The following is a 20130-nucleotide window of genomic DNA, read 5'->3' as shown; positions in this document are numbered from 1 at the left end:
CGCCTACTGGAATTTGGAGGATCTGGGTGGAGGATGCTCAGCCCCGATCCAAGCAGGCTTGGAGATCTCAGCCCCCCCGAGACCCGCTTGCCTTGGTTCCTCTGCCGGTACCTTCAGGTGTGCGGAGAGTGGTCTCAGCATGGTGGTGGCTGGTCCTGGAGGTCTTTGGCTGCCAGAGCCCTGGTCGGGGCTGGGAGGAAAGCTCAACCCCTCCAAGGGGCCCCGGTGAGGACAGCCAGGCACGGGGCCAGGAGACTGCTAGAATCCATAAAGTACACGGAGGAAAATATAGGCAGAACCCTCCATGATATTGAAGCTAAAAGCATCTTTAAGGATGAAACACCACTGACCAAGTGGAAACAAACATAAACTGGGACTACATCAAACTAAGAAGCTTCTGCACTTCAAAAGAAACAGTGACTAAAATACGGAGAGAGTCCACAGAATGGGAAAGAATATTTACCCAATACCCATCTGAAAAGGGATTAATATTCAGGATATACAAGACACTAGTAGAATTGTACAAGAAAAAAATCCTCTAACCACATCAAAAAATGGGGAGAAGAAATGAACAGAAGTTTCCTCAAAAAAGAAATACAGATGGCCAAAAGGCACACGAAAAAATCTCCACATCACTAATCATCAGGGAGATGTAGATCAAAACAACAATGAGATATCATCTCACACCACAGAGACTGGCACACATTCAAAAGAACAAAAGCAACCAGTGGATACAGGGAAAAGGGGACACTCTTTCATTGTTGGTGGGAATGCCCACTGGTCCAGCCTTCCTGGAAAATAATTTGGACATTCCTTCAAAAACTAGAAGTTAAATTTCCATATGATCCTGCAATATCACTTTTGGAAATATATCCCGAGGATGCAAAAATGACAGTAGAAATGACATTTGTATCTTTATGTTCATTGCAGCACTGTTCACAATAGCCAGAATCTGGAAACAACCTGAATACCTGAGAACAAACGACTGGTTAAAGAAACTGGTACATCTACACAATGGAATACTATGCAGTTGTTAGGAGAAATGAAGTTAAGAAATTTGCTTATAAATGGATAGACCTGGAGAGTATTATGCTAAGTGAAATGAGTCAAAAAGAGAGGGACAGACATAGAAATACTGCACTCATATGTGCAGTATAAAATAACATGAGACTGACGCCCAAGGATGTTAGACACAAGGGCCAGGAAGCCCGCCTCATGAGCTGAGGAGAAGGCAGCTAGAATAGAGAAGGGATCACTAAGAAAATGATGGTTGGAAGGATCAGTTGGGATGGGAGATGTGTGCTGAAAGTAGATAAAGAACCAACAGTGATGGCCTTTAGGTATGTGTGTTGCAAACCATAATGCCCAAACGAAGAGAGAAGAGAGAGAGTATGTAGTAAATTGCCTGCTGGGGAGACAGGGGGAGGGTGGGAAATGGAGGGGTATACTGGGGAGATTGATGGTGGGGAATATGCACTGGTGGAGGGATGAGTGTTTGAACATTGTATGATTGTAACTCAAATATGAAAGCTTGTAACTATATCTCGCGGTGATTCAATACAATAAAATTAAAAAAAATTACTTTCTCTCCTATAAGCACATATAACAGGGATTATTTGGTGTGTTAAGATTTCATAGGAAGCACTGTAACATAGAAATATTTCAATATCTTAACATATATAATAATGTAGTTATTAAAATTTACTAGAAATTCGAGGACTCTTATATGTTCTGTTTAATTCTGGGTATTGCATCACATTTTATGCCATAAATTAATGGAAGTGGAAGTTGCACCACACTCAGCAGTACTCGGGAATTTCTTCTGGGCCTGTTCTCAGGGATCATCCTGGAGGTACTTGTTTGCAGTACCAGAGATCCAGCTGTGAACAAGGCAAGGGGCTTGATCTCCATGCTATTTCTCCAGCTTCTTTATGCCACAATTTAGGTTTTTTTTTTAATTTTGGAGCCACGCAGGGGTTTACTCAGGGATTATTCCTGGCTCTGCACTCAGGAGTCACTTCTGGTTTTTCTCAGAGATGCTGGGGATTGAACCCTGGCCAGCCGTGTGCAAGGAAAGTACCTTTCGTGCTGTACTATCGCTCCAGCCCCTTATATCACAATTTGATAAATGTACTTACTTGCCAATTTGGCTGTAAGATCTTTAGTTGAGAGCATTCTATAGCTTTCTTTTGCAACTTATAAAATTGATCTAGTGCCTCTATTTAGAGATATCTAAAGAAATAAGTCTTCAACAGATATTCCAGATTGCCATGGAACTGAGAATACAACCACAGTGCTTTAAATGAACACTTAAAAATTGTTGGGAACCCAAGGTTTTTATCATACAGCTGAATAGACTAAGCATCTAATTCTTGCTATCTAAGCTGTCTTTGTTTTCTTCTTCTTCTTCTTCTTCTTCTTCTTCTTCTTCTTCTTCTTCTTCTTCTTCTTCTTCTTCTTCTTCTTCTTCTGCTTCTGCTTCTGCTTCTGCTTCTGCTTCTGCTTCTGCTTCTGCTGCTTCTGCTGCTTCTGCTGCTTCTGCTTCTGCTTCTCTTCCTCCTCCTTCTCCTCCTCCTCCTCCTCTTTCTCCTTCTTTTCTTCTTCTTCTTCTTCTGCTTCTTCTTCTGCTTCTGCTTCTGCTTCTGCTTCTACTTCTTCTCTCTTTCTTCTTGTCCTCCTTTATGATGATGATGATCATCATCATCTTCATCATCATCATCATCTTCTTCTTTTTCTTCTTCTTCCTCTTCCTCTCCTCTTTCTCCTCCTTCTCCTTCTCCTTCTCCTCCTTTCTCCTCCTCCACCTCCTCCTCCTCTTCCTCCTCCACATCCTCCTCCTCCTCCTCCACACCCAGTGATACTCAGGGCCTACTTTTAGTTCTGCTCTCAGAAAGAACTGCTGATGGTGCTCGGGAGAGAATCATATGGGTTTCCAGGGATCAAACTCAGGCCTCTGCATGCAAGACAAGCACCTTACTTGCTGTGCTCCATCCCTCACCTGTTTTGTTTTGTTTTGTTTGGGAGGAGGTGTGGGCCACACTCAGCCATGCTCAGGGATTACTCCTAGCTCTGTGCTCAGGGATCACTCCTGGCAGGACTTGGGTAACCATATGGGGTGCCAGGGATCAAACCTGCATTGACCTCATACAAGGCAAGCATTCTACCCACAATACTATCGCTCTGGCCCTTAAAAAACCCTCTTTTAAAATGCAACCACAGGGACCAAAGTGATAGCACAGCAGGTTCGATCCCTGGTACCCCATATAGTCTCCTGAGCACCACCAGGAATGATCCCTGGGTGTAGAGAGAAGAGTAAGCCCTGAGCACAGCCAGGCATGCCCCAAGCCAAAAACCAAAACGCAATCACAATTTTCAATTTGTCTTTTCCTCATATCCTTCACTCTTCTAGGCCATTTGTAGAGATGTTATCATCCCCTGCCCTCATTCTAAGTCACATGATTCAAATAGACAACTTGACTAATTACTGGGTTTGTGTCCACTAACCAAAGAACCATACTTACTACAAGGACTATGTCAGGGATGAGGGCCTCAAATATGGCTTTGGGTCCTCCTATATCTTACTCCCATTATAATTCTATTTTTACTATTCAACAAGGACCTGAAGTTTTAGATCTTAGTAAAATTTGTCTCTTCTTATTTAGAATTCTTTAAGTTTTAGTTGGTCAAAATGCAGCCTGAAATAGACATTCCATCCAATTTCTACAGATGACCGCTGGCCATATCTCTATGTATTGTGGGTAGTATTGTGGGTAGAATGCTTGCCTTGTATGCAGTCAATGCAGGTTTGATCCCTGGCACCCCATATGGTTACCCAAGTCCTGCCAGGAGTGATCCCTGAGCACAGAGCTAGGATGAGCACAGAGCACAGAGCTAGAGCACAGATAGAGCATCACTTGTAATTCACTTGATGACAAATTCTCAGTAGGAAGTAGCCAGTAAATTCACCCTCCATTTCCCACTCCCAGTTTTCTGACATCTGTTGGAGATTTCCTAATGGTATAGGAAGTGGCAAGGAACAAAGGGACATACACAGGATATAGTTAGGGAAAACAGAAATTGTCCTGTGAATGGAATGTCACAGGACCAGACTTGACAAATGATCACAATGATAGCTATCATAAACATCTTGCTTGCCTCTGGTTAACAACAAAATTAAAAGGTTTTTTTTCTTCACCTCCTCTGGAAAACCCTCCTCTCTCTCTCGTGCGCGCGCTCTCTCTCTTTCTCTCTCACTCGCTCTCTCTCTCTTTTTCTACCAAATCTTGCACTACACAGGGCTTACTCCTGACTCTGTATTCAGGGATCACTTCTGGCAGTACTCAGGGGTCCATATGGGGTTCTAGGTCAAGGCAAGCACCTTACCTGTTGTACTATAGCTCTACTCCCACTCCCATATTCTCTTTTCAACATGCATCTCTCTGCATATGTCTTTCTCTCCCCTAACATTTCTCTAAGTAAATTTCTTATAATTTTAATAAAAAATGATCAAGAGCGTGCCCTCTCAACCTCCCTGTTTACAAAGATATAAAAGAGGTATAACAACTTCTCGTTGAACTTCCCCTCCTTGGAGCTCACTTCCATGTATTCCTTCCTCCTCTCTCGGTGTATGTGCTTTCTTCCGCTTTTCCTTCTTTCTTCTAATAAAATTGTCATTTGGGGGGAATAAAATCTATTTGGGTTTGACCATTTTCATTTTGTCTCTTGCCATGCTAATTATCAGTGGCCAGAGAGAAAAGCCTGGCCATGGTAATATTTGGAGAGGGAGGGAAAGAAAGTTCTTTTTTCCTCCCAGAAATCTAGCAGCAGTTTTGGCTGGAATTCCATGTTTCCCAATAGCACTTAACAGAAAGGTTGGAAGAAAAAGTGTCTAGCTGTCCCCAGCTAGGAGGTTTCTCCATTCTGGAGAATGAGAGGAACATGCCTAAATTTGGAAAAATGAAGCCTCTAGAGTGACTTTAAACAATTCTGACCTCTTCCTGTCTACACTTCACCCCCACACTGTGGCTGAAGATGAGCGTGTGACTTTCTTATCTACAGCGACCACTCATCCTGTGGTCGAAGCTAAGTAGATGAAGTGAAGATATACAAAACCCAAGATAAATTTTGGCGAAAAAAGAAACAAGTACCTATTGTATTCTCATTAATTTTTTGTTGTGACTATTGTTTTGTTGTAGTGCAAATTGATGTATAATATTAGTCATTAAATAACTGTTAGATTCAAAATTGCTTTGTTATATGTCAATAAAAAAATAAACACTAGAGGTTGTTGAGTGAAAAGAAAGAAGGAAAGAAAACGTCTCTGCAGCAAAATTTTATTCAAAAAGAGATCTGAGTAATTATTTTGATACTTCTAGAGTGATAATTATGTACACAGATCTCTCAATGCTCTTCATTTATTTCCTTGTTTTCCTCAGTCTCCTTCCTCATCTCTAAAAGAGGTAGTAATAATATATGCCTCATAAATTTGTTTTTAGGTAGAATACAAAACATACGGGTTAGAGAACTGTAGCACTGTAGCACTGTTCTCCTGTTGTTCATTGATTTGCTCAAGCGGGCACCAGTAACGCCTCCATTGTGAGACTTCTTGTTACTGATTTTGGCATATCAAATACACCACGGGGAGTTTGCCAGGCTCTGCTTTGTGAAAAGGATACTCTTGGTAGTTTGTCAGGTTCTCCAAGAGGGGCGAGGAATCGAACCCGGGTCAGCCGCATGCAAGGCAAACACCCTCAATAAATGCTAGCTCATTATTCACATGGGTAGAGTGGAAACACCTTCTTCCCCTTCCCAACCCTTTCCCTCAGTCTGTCTCGGTAACATTGACTTGAGCTCTCGGAGTTACCTTCCGCAGGGGCATAAAGATTAGGAACTGCCAAGATTTTATTTTGCTCAAAGCCTGAGCTGAAATAAATTTTTGGAGCCATTCTGCCACCAGTGAGTTACTGAGCAGAGAATACACCAATATTCACAAAGGCCTGCCTGAAGTAGGCTTTGAGAAACCTTCCCTGGGTACCTTCACAGGCCTAAACACTTTCTATAAAAAAGAGATGGGCACTTCGAAGAATAAACAACTGGTTAAAAAGAAACCTAAGACATATATAAACCACGAAATGCTACACAACTGTTAGGAAAAATAAAGTCATCAGAGTCGCTGCTATTTGGGCAGGAGAAGGGAGACTCACACTCATCATATGATTATGTGAGAACTTGAAGGTGTCTGACCATCAATCTCTCCACAGTCTGGGCCACAAGACCTTTCTCAGGGGCTACATGGTGACTGAGGTAAAGTCATGGAACATCTATGAGCCAAGTCCTGTATCACAAGAAATGAAAAGTGTAAAGAAAGATGATTTTTAAAATGGCTCACAATAAGAGCACTGGTTTTAAGTTATGTTTCATTCTAAAGATCTTCTGGTACCTCCCAGAAAGAACAAATTGATCTCAACATAAGCCCTTTTTTATCTTTTGATTTTCAGTTTTATTTTATTAAAAGACCATGACTTACAAAGTCATCAGTAGTTAAGTTTTAGACATAGAATGTTCCATCACCAATCAGTGTCAACTTCCCTCTACCAGTGTTCCCAGGTTCCCTCCTCTGCTCCCACCTTCACCCCCAGCCTGCCATCTTTTTTCCTCCCTTTTTTTGAGAGAGTCACTCCAGATCTGAATTCAAGAATCACTCCTGGTGGTGCTCTGAGGACCATATGGAGTGCCAGGGATTGAATCCAGGCATGCCGCATGTAAGGCAAAGAGCCCTACCTACTGTACCATTTCTTTGGCCTTCTCATCCTGTCATCTTGACAGGCACCTTTTTAAGTTTGGTTGTTAGAGTTTGGGTCTCAGGATTTCATTGTTGACTCTGTGGTTTCGAAACTTAGCTCTATCTTTCCTTAACTCCACAGGTGTATTTGAATCCCCTTGACCCTTGCTCTCCATTGCTTCTCACCTGTCTTTTTTCCCCCATTCCCTCACTTTATTTCTTTCCATCTCCTCCCTATACCCTAGGTCCTAGAGTGATCTAGGTGTCCCTCATGTTAAGCTGTTGCATTTCCTCATCCAGTCATTCTAAATAATGCCTAAAAGTGATATCATCCTGTGTTTATTCTTTTTCTTCTGGCTTACCTCATTTAGCATGATATCTTCCAGCCAACCATGTTGTAGCAAACTGCATGATTTCATCATTCCTCACAGTTGTGTAGTATTCCATTGTGTGTGTGTGTATATATATATATATATATATATATATATATATATATATATACCATACCTTCACGATCCGTTTATCTGTCTTAGGACATTTATTGTTTTTTTTTTCCCTCTGAATGACTTTTATTTTTTATTTTTTTGTAAGAAATGAATTTATTATTTTTTTCCTTAAATTTTTATTAGTGAAACACCATGAGGTACAATTGTAGACTTACAAATTTTTGTGCTTGGGTTTCAGTTATACCATGATCGAATACCTTTCCCTCCACCAGTGCAGTCTTAGGACATTCAGATTGATTCCAAATCTTACTGGTGTAGCAATGAATAATAATATGCATGCATCATTTTGAATGAATGTTTTTTCTGACCTGGGGACAGATACCCCAAAGTGAAAAAACTGGGTCATATGGAAGTTCAATTCTAAATTTACTGAAAATCCTCCATACTATTTTCCACAGGGGTTAAACCAGACAACATTACCACCAGCAGTGTATGAGAGTTCCCTTTTTTATCACATCCCTGCTGACACAGATTGTTCCCAGTATTTTTCATATGTGCCATTCTCACTGGTGTAAGATATTTCCTTGTCATGTAAGACTTTTATTTCTTTTTTTTTTTTCATTTTTTTCCTTTATTTTATTTTATTTTTTTTAAAGTTGTAGATTTACAATTTTTTGTGCTTTGGTTTCAATTATACAATGATCAGATACCCATCCCTCCACCAGTGCCCATTTTCCACCACCATAGATAATATCCCTCCCACCCCCATCCCCCCAAGGACTTTTATTTCTTATGCCTTTTATTTTTTCCGTAGTCAAAATAGCTTTTTATGGATGTGATCATAACTTTTGCCTAACTAAAAAGTAAGCCATTCACATGCTTTCAAAACACAGAACACACATAAAGAAAAATCTTCATTTCCCCTTCCATACCTGCCTGAATTCCCAATTGAAGACCAGCAATAAAAGTCACAATATTAATTTTATAGCATATTTTCCAGTTAAATAATCCTGTTTTGGATTTTTTTCCTTTTTGCCATACCCATCTGGGCTCAGAGCATACTCCTGGCTTTGTGATCAGGGATCACTCCTGGGAATATCCAGGGAGTCATATAGGGTTCCAGAAATCAAACCCAGGTCAGGCACATGTAAGGCAAGGGCCTTATCTGCTGTCCTATGTCTCTGGCAAAAGAAATATATTCAAACTCTTTTCTTCAGTTTTCTGTACGAAATCCAGAGGTACTTAGGGGTTATTCTTGGCTCTGTTCTAAGGAGTGACCTCTGGTGGACTAGGGTTGACAGGCACCTTAACCCTTCTATCTCCAACCCACAAACTCTTATATTTCTATGAAAAAAAATTAATTGTCTTGGTTGTCTTTACATGTTTTTCTTTTGGTTTGGAGATACACCTGGCTGTTCTCGGTTCTTACTCCTGATTCTGTGCTCAAGAATTGTTCCTGGTGGGGCTCAGGGGACCATATGTGGTGGCAGGGATAGAAGTCATCTGTGTTCAACACACTGTACTATCTCTCCAGCCCTACATTCAAATTTGAAGAAATATAACACTTTAATGATATAGCTGAGGTACATAAAGACTAACCATAGAAATTTCATGTATTAATCTATTGTATGCCCATTTATATAGTAGTAAGAAATATAGTTCTGTCTGTGGCTTATCATGAGTTCATAAGTAAAGAGAAAGTTTCAGGAATCTAATCTTATCAGAGACCCAGGAATTAGAGAAAACTCTAACAATAAGTTCATAATACAGAATTAAAGGATTATTATCCTTGGGAGTTGTTGTTATTTATTATTTTTATTATAATTATTATTATCTTTGATAATTATTATTATCTTTGTTAAGTTGTTGGGAACAACTCAACAGTCATAATTAAACAACTAAAGTTTTAGTATTTCTTTTTCTTTCTTTCTTTCTTTTTTATCCACATCAGTGATGCTCCGGGATTACTCCTGGCTCTGGCTTAGTGACAGGAATCACTCCTGGTAGTGCTAGGGGATCAAATACAGTGTTGGGATTAAACCAGGGCCAGTCACATATCAGACAAAAACCATAACCCCTATACTACCTTAGTATTGTTTTCTAAATTATTGGGTAATCTTGAAGTTAGGTATAAAAATACAAAATAATAAAATTCCTGACTAATAAGTAAAAATCTGTTATTTGTGTTTTCCTCAATTAGAAAAATTTTTTTGTTGTTGTTTTGCGTAATTCTCAGTATTTGGGTTTATGATATGTACATGATTTATATAAACTCTGGTATATAATTTACTGGTTTATAATATGCAAACTTTGGTATATAATATATATATATAATATATAACTGCTTCAGATTCTGCTCTATCTGGTAATATTCAATTTCTACAACTGGATGGTTAACAAGAATGTGCTTACTTTTTTTTTTAATTTTTATTAGTGAAATACCATGAGGTACAGTTGTAGACTTACAAATTTTTGTGCTTGAGTTTCAGTTATACAATGATCGAGTACCCACACCTCCACCAGTGCCCATTCTCTACCACCAAGGATCCCAGTATCCCTCCTAACCCCCCATCCTCCCCATCCCATCCTGCCTCTGTGGCAGGGCATTCCCTTTTGTTCTCTCTCTCCTTTTGGATGCTGTGGTTTGCAAAAGAGGCATCGAGTGGCAATCATGTTTGGTCTATAGTCTACTTTCAGCATGCATCTAAGGATGTGCTAACTTTAAACTAATTTATTAAACTATATACTATCTAACTCCTTTTTGCAGTACACAAAATTGTTCTAATGACTTATATTCAAAGATATCTGTAGAAAAATACTTTGACAAATACTCAAGAGTATAAAATTGTCATCCAATTGACTAAAACTATAGAATTAAGGGGAAAATTAGGCACTTAAAAATTATTGGAAAAATATATTGGAGTGCCAGAGAATTAAGTACAGGAATTAAGGTGCTTGCCTTGCACACTGCAGACCGTTATGTGTGTTCATTCCCAAGCACCACCAGAAGTGATCCATGAGTGAAGAGTTAGGAGTAAGCCCTGAATGGTTCCAGATGTGGTAGCCCCCAACCAAAAGAATATATATATATTATTTTATATGTTCACAAAAAACATTTATTTATATGTTCATCTATGTTGGAAATTAATGTTTTCTAAATGATACTGAGTGGAATATTGAGAATGAATACAATTATGATGTATAGAAGCCTGATAAATTATATTCTCTTTTTTTGTAATTTTGTCTTTATAAAGTTGTTCACACTAATTTATAACATTTAATATTTCAACACCAATCCTACCACCATTGCACCTTCCCACTACTATTATTTCCAGTGTTCCCACCACCACTGAAGCCTTCCCCAAGGCAGATACTAAATAATTTATTTTGTATTGCTTGTTCTGAATAATCCACTAAAAATGATCCGAAAAGATTTCCTTAGAGGAAAGTGTGTGAAAATTGGAGTATCTCACGTTGAAGACATTAAGCCTCTATGTAAAAGATCACTAATGTTGTTACAGGTTGAGTATTGTGTGCTAATATATATTATCAAGATCGGTTGCCTTCTACATTAGATCCCATCCAATGTGGTGTGCTACTCTTGGTATACCAGTAGCATAAAGTATGATATATTCTGCACACTCCAGGAATTTTAAAGTTTTAAATAGGGTGCTAGAGGTGGAGTTATATATTTTTTTAATAAAAAAATTTTAATAAATGGTTAAAAAATTAACAACAATTTGAAGAAATGAATATGAAGCACTGATAAAGCTATAATGACAGCCTTAAAAGAAAAAACTAAACTAAAACAATGCCTAGACCCTTATGATATTTAGGCTTTCAGGTAAGTGCTGTTTTTATTTTTTTTTTTATTTTTTTATCATTTTTTTTTTTATTAGTGAAACACCATGAAGTACACTTATAGACTTATAAATTTTTGTGCTTGGGTTTCAGTTATACAATGATCAAGTACCCATCCCTCCACCAGTGCCCATCCTCCCCCCCCCCCCCCCCGTCCCACCCTGCCGCTGTGGCAGGGCATTCCCCCTTGTTCTCTCTCTCTTCTTTTGGGTACTGTGTTTTGCCAGAGAGGCATTGAGTGGCAATCATGTTTGGTCTATAGACTACTTTTAGCATGACTCTCCCACCCTGGGAGGGTCTTCACAACACCCTTTATTTGGTGCTGTCTTCTCTATCTGAGCTTCCTTCTCACCTAGAACGTGTGGCTGGCCTTCAAGTCATGGAGCAAAATTCCTGGTACTAATCTGAGCCATTCCTGGGTGTTAGTCTCCCGTTTTGTTGCTTTATGTTCCCCAGATGAATGCAATCTTTCTGTGTCTATCCCGCTCTTTCTGACTCATTTCGCTTAACATGATACTTTCCATGTAGTAACACTTGTATGTAAATTTCATAACTTCATCTTTTCTAACAGCTACATAGTACTCCATTGTGTAAATGTACCAAAGTTTCTTTAACCAGTCATCTGTTCTTGGGCACTCAGGTTTTTTCCAGATTCTGGCTATTGTAAAGAGTGCTGCAATGAACAAACAAGTGCAGATGTCACTTCGACTATACATTTTGCCTCTCTGGGATATATTCCCAGGAGTGCTATAGCTGGGTCAAATGGGAGATTAAATTCTAATTTTTTGAGAATCGTCCATACTGTTTTCCAAAAGGGTTGGACCAGCCTGCATTCGGTGGAGTTATATTTTTAACCGGATGGTAAGTTTGGGGTCCTGAGGCATCTCTGCAGCATGTTGCTCTCATCTGAGATTTATTTGTGAGTCTCTGGATCATGGCTGCTAATGAGCTTATATGGCACCTAGCGGCAGTTCGAGGGAGTAAATGCTAGGAACCCAAAGCACAGAGAGATGGGAGAAGGCATTCATTCCTGACTCCATATGAGCCTGGAGGTTTCAGTCACAAGCCCACACCCAAGTGCCAGAGAACAGACGACTGGTTAAAGAAACTTTGGCACATCTACACAATGGAATACCATGCAGCTGTTAGGAGAGATGAAGTCATGAAATTTGTTTATGAATGGAAAGACATGTAGAGTATTCATGCTAAATGAAATGAGTCAGAAAGAGAAGAACAGATATAGAAAGACTGCACTCATTTATGGAGTACAAAATAACATAACACGAGACTGACACCCAAGGACAGTAGATACAAGGGCCAGGAAGATTTCTCCATAGTTGGAAGCCTGCCTCACAAGTGTGTATGTGTGTGTGTGTGTGTGTGTGTGTGTGTGTGTGTGTTGGAGGGCGGGTGGGGAGGAGAAGGCAGTTGGAATAGAGAAGGGATCACTAAGATAATGATGGTTGGAGGAATCAGTTGGGATGGGAAATATGGGCTGATTGTAGATAAAGGACTGAACATGATAGCCTCTCAGTATCTGTATTGCAAACTATAATGCCCAAAAGTAGAGAGATAGTATGTAGAATATTGTCTGCCAGGGAGGCAGTGGGAGGGTGGGACGGGGGGGTGGTGTAGACTGGGGATATTGGTGTTGGGAATGTGCACTGGTGGAGGGATGGATGTTTGATCATTGTGTGATTGTAGCTCAAACATGAAAGCTTGTAACTATATCTCACAGTGATTCAATAAAATAAACAAAAATAAAAAAAAATAAATAAAATTTATGGTCTGTATTGTGACATCTCCAATGTCCAGCAGTCATCAGGTTGCTACAGTCCCACAGATCAGGGTCATAGCTGGGGAACTTGTCCTGGGGTAGATTTCAGAGAGACTATAGGGCATAATCAGAAACCCAATGGCTCCTGAAAACCTTTCACAAACCCACTGGTAGATGCCATATTGAATTGCACACTCCATCATAAAAGGCTTCAGAGGAATATTTCTTCACTCCTAACAAATAGCTAATGAATTGGGGGTGAAGGTGCCTTCCCCTGGCATCAGTCATCTGATTACTAACAAGCACAGAGCCAGGAGTAGCCTTTGAGCGCCAATGGGCGTGACCTGGAACACAAACCAACCAAAAAGGACAAGCCTAGGGGGTGGAGAAATAGTACAGAGGGTAAAGAACTTGTCTTGCACAGGGCTGACAGGGGCTTAATACCTGTTACCCTATAGTGTACCCAGAGCCCACTAGGAATAGACTCCCTGAGTATAGCACCAGAAGGAAGCTATGAGCATAACCAGGTGTGATCTCAAAACATAAACAGAAACAAAAAAAGACAAGTCTAGACAGAACTCCTAAAAGTGTGGTTCTGAAACAATGTGGTTCTGAAAAGTGTGAAATCTGAAAAGTGCAGTCCTTAGTACAAAATTCCCTGGATCTGATCATCGGCATCTTTAAGTAAATCCCTATCCTAACATATGAGTTCCAGAATTATAAGGTTATCTGTCTGAATTAGTCCCCGAGAGGGGATTAACTATTTCTTAATGATGGGCTATAATAACTTTCCAATAGAACAAATATCTTTTATGTGTCTCTCTCCAGATGACTGAGGTTTCTCTCCTTGACTGTGCCAGACCCTCTCCAGGAGGGTTATTTTCCCTCAATTTAAAGTTTCGTATAAGGTTCTAGGTGGGGTTGGGTTGTACCTAAACCACCATCTTCTCCTGACACATCACAACCCAAAAAAGAGTCCCTAGAGTCCCTAGTCCAGAGTGGTTTGGGAGCAGGCCCGAAGCCAGAGAAGAGCTTCATCTAGAATGTGAGATCTAGATGCTTTGAAATCCACATGAGCATTCTTAAAATATCATCAGTTGTCTTTAAGGAGAATGAGTAACTTTGGGTTTGAGAACAACAGGAAGATGAACTCAGTGAGAATTCTGATGGAAGGAGCCATTTCTAGAAACTTGAGTTTGCTCTTCTCTTTCTTTCTCCTCCATCCAAACTCCTATTAAGGAGTGAGAGCCCATTATCAAAGAAATGCTGCCCCTGCAACTCTCAACAGAGGCCTTCTTCCTCATACAGATGTCCATCTGCTAGCCTAAACATTCATTTTCCTGAACAAGAAAAAGACAGCAAGCACCAACATGCATAAATGTCATTATATATATAAAGACATTGACCAAATGGTTAGAAGTTGGATTTTTCTCTAGTTCTCGGACCTTGATGACTGCCAGTGCAACATGAATAGAGTGATGAAGTGCTGACTGAGCCAAGTCTAATCTCTTCACTGAGTGTAGGGGAGGGATGGGCATGGAGTGAGCAGGAGCTGCAGGGAAGAAGTGTGGCTCTCCCCACCACCTGGGTTGCAGCACAACAAAAATGTGCCACCCTGATGTATCAGTCATGTGTGTGACTCCAGGTTATCAGCAAGGGAGGGAGGGAGGGAGAAACCCCAGAAATGTGAGGTCCCAATGTCAGAGGTTCCTACACCCCTTTCTGAGGTTATGTTCCCCTTCTTCCTGTACCCGAGATGTTGGTATTTGGGTTTCTCCTCTATCTGTTCACCCAGTAGTAGAGTGTCCAGTGACAGTCTTCCAGACTGGAGTACCTGTTCCCTAAAAGAGCTCATACTCCAGAGCTTTATCCTCACAATAAGAAATCCACAAAAGGGCTCTACTTGAAAAGCAGAAAAGCAAACAAAGCAAAAGGAATAATCTACAGGAAAGAAATCACTGAAGGGATGAGCCAGAAGAAAATAGAAATATAATTGTTTCATCTGTAGCTCACCAGAGCTACTCAGATTGACTGCTCTCACTCCTCTCAGTGAAGCAATCACACAGACAGTCCCTCCTGGGGACAATCACTGGAAGGCAGGTCTAGATATAAATGTGTTTTATTGAAAGAATCATGGGTTTCATTTGTGGAATATAAAGTAACATAATAGGAGAATAACACCTAAGGGTAGTAGAGATAAAGGCCAGGGGGATTGCCCCAAAGCTTGGAAGCCGATCTCATGTGCTGGGGTAAAAGGTAGGTGAGATGGAGAAATGACCACTAAGTAAATGATGGTTAGAGGGATCATTCAGGATGGTAGATGTGTGCTGAAAGTAGACTATGGACCAAACGTGATGGCTGCTTAGTGCCTATACGGCAAACCATAACATCCAAAAATATAGAGAAAATAAGAGGGAATGAGTCTGCCAGAAAGGCAGAGGGTGGGAAGCGGTAGGGGTGGTGGGAGGGATATTGGGAACATTGGTGGCAGAGAATGGGCACTGGTGGAGAGATGGATGGGTATTCGAACATTGTTTGATTGAAATGTAATCACGAAAATTTGTAAGTCTGTAACTGTATCTCACGGTGATTCATTAAAATTTGCTCGAGCGGGCCCAGTAACGTCTCCATTGGAGACTTTGTTGTTACTGTGTCTGGCATATCGAATACTCTCGGTAGCTTGCCGGGCTCTCTGAGAGGGGCGGAGGAATCGAACTCGGGTCGGCCATGTTGGCCGCTTGTAAGGCGAACGCCCTACCCGCTGTGCTATCGCTCCAGCCCTTTCATTAAAATAATTCATTAAAATAAATTTAAAAATTTTTTAAATAAAAGGAAGAACAAAAACTAATTAAAAAAAGAAAGAAGCATGGATTAACCAAAAGTTAACGTGAGACCCACTTCATAACTCACTCCCCAGCACCCCCTCCCCAACCATATGGGATAAGCACTGGGTCATGGAGGCACATGTGGATTGATCAGAACACTAGCTTGAGTTATTTCCTCCTGAACAAGGAAGAATGGGGAGAGGAGCAGCTACGGTGATGAGGTTTCTGATCTCAACTTGAAACCTACACCCAACTCTCAAAGTGGATAGGCATGTACTGGTTCTATTGACAGAGCACAAAGATGCATCCTACGTGTGGGTTGGAAAAGACGAAGGAAAAAAGAAGAAAGAGAAGGAGATGGAGAAGGAGAAGGAAAAGGAGAAGGAGAAAGAGAAGGAGATGGAGAAGGAGGAGGAGGAGGAGGAGAAGGAGGAAGAGGAAGAAGAGAAGGAGAAGGAGTAGGAGAAGGAGAAGGAGAAGCAGCAGCAGCAGAAGAAGAAGAAGAAGCAGAAGCAGAAGAAGCAGAAGCAGAAGCAGAAGCAGAAGCAGAAGCAGAAGCAGAAGCAGAAGCAGAAGCAGAAGAAGAAGAAGAAGAAGAAGAAGAAGAAGAAGAAGAAGAAGAAGAAGAAGAAGAAGAAGAGGAGGAGGAGGAGGAGGAGGAAGAGGAAGAAGAGGATGAGGAGGAGCAGGAGGAGGAGGAGGAAGACCATTTCTAATGACAGAGAGAGCAATTAGAGGGAAACCACTGTGAGACCAAGGTCTAATCTCAGTTGTGCCACCAATTAGCGTTAGGTCATGAGCAAGTCACCGAGTCCTTCTGAGACATCCAACTGTTCTTCTGTCAAATGAAGGAGCTTTGTCTGATCAGACATGGCCAATGAATGACACTCACTTTGCTCTCTCATATCTTCTAAAGAAGCTAGTCTTCATCTGCAATGGTTCATAAGATTTTCTACTAGAACTATATAAGCACTTCTTACTAGAGTTGGCACAAACGAACATGATCTTTCTCAATTTGATGATCTCATATGTCCCTTCTGGCTCCCAAGCATAAAGTTCAGCTTCCCAACTGGGAGATGATCATTTTTCTCATCTAGTAATAGATCATTCACAACAAAACAAAATCAATCTATGATATCTCAGGGACATAAGTGCTTGCCTTTGCCAACAAGAGACTGAGTGTTCAATCTGGTGCCACATGTCTGAGCATGGTCCCCTGGCTGTTCAGCTAGGTGGAATTCCTAATTCCAGACCCCTGCAAACGAATTCCAGCTGCAGCACAGGAAGGTGTGTGTTTGGGAACCATAGCAAGGGTGCATCCCCAGTGAGCACTGTTAATATGTGAACATGAGGCCAAGAAATGCAACCCCAGGAGGACTGTGTGTGAATACTGTGGTGACTCCTGGTGAGAATGTACAAAAAACTACAGTCTGTTTGTAACTCTCTCACGACCAGCACAGAGAGCAGCACAACTAACCTATCATTAGGTGATTCATGACAAAGAGATGGAGGAAGACAAAACCTCATCAATTAACCGTAACCATTTCATTGACTCCTGCTCTCCACCCAGAAGTCATTCTATCCTTTCTATGTCCAAATTTTTTTCTTTTTGGGTCATACCCGGCAATGGACAGGGGTTACTCCTGGCTCTACACTCAGGAATTACTCCTGCCGGTGCTCAGGGGAAGACATGGGATGCTAGGAACCGAACCTGGGTCGGCCACGTGCAAGGCAAATGCCCTACCTGCTGTGCTATCGCTCCAGCCCCATATGTCCAAATTTTGGTATTTCAGCTTCTCTTTAAGTTCATCCATCACGGTGTCCCAGATTGGAACATCCTGACCATGTCCCAGACTGGAACTCTGTGTGACCCCAAACAGCCATACATAATAGGTCTATCCCTTGGCTAGAGAGATAGTACCACAGGTAAAGTCTTGCACAGTTTACCTGGGTTCAATCCCTAGTTCCACCTTTGGTCCCCCAAACACTGCCAGGACGGAATACCTGAGTACAGGCAGGAGTAAATCTGCACTGCCCAATGTGGCACCAAAACAATAAACAAAACAAAACAAAACAAGGTTTTATCCTTGTATCAAGAAAACTACAGGAGCCTTGCCATACAGCTGACCTGTTCAATTCCTGAAAGTATATGGCCCTCATGCAGCCCTAGTACTACTGGAGCATGCTTGGCTGATAACAGAACCTTGGCATGTAGCTCCCAGACCTCTTGTACAGTACTTGGGAGAAAGAAAGAACAGAGAAACAGAGAAAGAAAGAAAGAAAGAAAGAAAGAAAGAAAGAAAGAAAGAGAGAAAGAAAGAGAGAAAGAGAGAAGGAAAGGAGGGAGGGAGGAAGAATGGAAGTAAGAAAAAAAGAAAAAAGGAAGTATGAAAGAGATAAATCTTTAAAAAGAAATATTAGTTGACTAAATTGATGAAATAGAGTGAATAATATGTATTTGTTCCAACTGTAACTCATCCAAACTAATGAGATTTACTACCCTCACCCATCATAAAGAAGTAATCACATATTCAATCCCTGAATAAAGACAACTGAAGGAAAGCAGGTTAGTTGTAACTGCTTTTATTGCAAGAAGCGAAGGATGGTTAACATGGGACCAACTCACAATGCACTTCTCAGTCCCAAACCACACAGAACAAGCATTAAATCAGGCACTACTTGAGTTATTTCTCTGGGATATAGGAAGTAAGAGGGGAGAAAAGCATGGGAATGAGGGTTTCTCTGGGGTGAAACCTACACCGAGCTGTCAAAATGGATAGGCTTGGAAGAATTTCCATCACAGACCACTAAAATGTGTGCTGTGCGTTGGGTGCTCCAGTATGCACAGTTGGGGTATTTGGACCCTCCCTTCAGGTTACATTGTGTGATACGCATGGAGGAACGGCTCTTATGGCAGTTGACAGTCCCATTACGGCATGCTGTGAGCTTCTCACGGCAAACAGCCCTGGCTGTTGCTCTGGATGTATGTACAAAGGTGTTCAACTTTTTGCACGAATACCAATTTATGTTCCGTCTCCACATCATCACATCACAGTAGCTGGTTTTGTTGCCGAAAGGATTATCTGGGTCTATGTGCTGTCTGTAGAATCTGTCAGCTTGCGATTCCTGGCTCAAGGAAGAATGGACCCATCCTGGTCCCAGCAGCACCACGACCAGCAGTGGGAACAAGACGAGGGACTTCTTCAGAGTCGGGGTGACCTCCATCGCCTGCAGAAACCTGGCAGCAAAGAGAGAGGGAGGAGGGAACACAGCCCTCCAAGATGAGAACCACCATTCCTGTCTGGGGCCTCCCTGGTCACAGTCTCTCTGCAACTCAGCAAGACCCCTCTGTGCCTGAAAGAATTTGCAAGCAACCAAACTCCCATATACACTCAGGAGTTTTTGATGCCCACTTGATTACAGCCTGCCCTCTAGATGCTGACTGCAGAAGTGACCTAAATACTGGCAGTCTTGTCTCAGCACGACAGGTTTCTGATCTTGTGATTTTGTCTGGTTTGAATTGAAAATACCTTGAAAAATCAAGTACACGTATACCTAGTTTCAGGGATTCTTAGAGAATATTTTAGATAAACCACAAGACAAATCATATTCCAAAGATAGCTTTGTAGCACTGTCCTCCCGTTGTTCATCGATTTGCTGGAGCGGGCACCAGTAACATCTCCATTGTGAGACTTGTTGTTACTGTTTTGGGCATCTTGAATATGCCACGGGAAGCTTGCCAGGCTCTGCCGTGCAGGTGGGATACTCTCAGTAGCTTGCTGGGCTCACCAAAGGGGACGGAGGATTCGAACCGGTTCAGCTGCGTGCAAGGCAAATGCCCTAGGCTGAAGCAATAGCACAGCGGGTAGGGAGTTTGCCTTGCATGATGCCAACCCGGGTTCGATTCCTCCATCCCTCTCGGAGAGCCCAGCAAGCAGTGAGAGTATTCTGCCCGCACAGCAGAGCCTGGCAAGCTCCTCGTGGCATATTTGAGATGCCAAAGACAGTAACAACAAGTCTCACAATGGAGATGTTACTGGTGCCCTCTCAAACAAATCGATGAACAACTGGAGGACAATGCTACAATAATTTTAAAGATATCACCATGAATCCAGGACCATGGCTCACAGAGTACTACTGTCTCACAAGCAGGAGAAACTCAGTCTGGTAGCAGACATGGGCATCATAAACAGATGTCACTGAATCCAAAGAGGAGACATTCCTTTTCCTTGGGAGTGGCACGGTGGCAGCCTCCCTCTCTCTGTAGTCAATGCAACTCACAGGGATCCTGTCCTATAATTAGCTGACGCTTGACATGCCCAAGCTTTTTCCATGCTAACTTTGGGCCCTCTGGTCCCTTCTCTCCAACCCCTAAGCCATCAGCACTCCTGAGTCCATCTCTTGGGTTGCTTACCTGAGTCTTTCACTTGGTCTCAGGGA

General features: G+C 41.5%; 1 protein-coding gene across 1 annotated transcript; it reads right to left on the bottom strand.

Moving 5' to 3' along the window:
- Window positions 1-18444: 18444 nt before the first annotated feature.
- Window positions 18445-18915, bottom strand: LOC130041684 (ribonuclease pancreatic-like). The gene has a single exon (XM_056133931.1). It carries the CDS (start codon window positions 18913-18915, stop codon window positions 18445-18447), a length of 471 nt encoding a protein of 156 aa, XP_055989906.1.
- Window positions 18916-20130: the final 1215 nt, after the last annotated feature.

This window comes from Sorex fumeus, unplaced genomic scaffold (genome assembly GCF_029834395.1).
Source record: "Sorex fumeus unplaced genomic scaffold, SorFum_2.1 ptg000098l, whole genome shotgun sequence".
Taxonomy (NCBI): Eukaryota; Metazoa; Chordata; class Mammalia; order Eulipotyphla; family Soricidae; genus Sorex; species Sorex fumeus.
This window is presented reverse-complemented; position numbering and strand designations above follow the sequence as displayed.

Excerpts from the sequence above, each read along its gene's own strand:
- LOC130041684 (XM_056133931.1), bottom strand. The coding sequence starts at position 18,915 with ATGGAGGTCACCCCGACTCTGAAGAAGTCCCTCGTCTTGTTCCCACTG.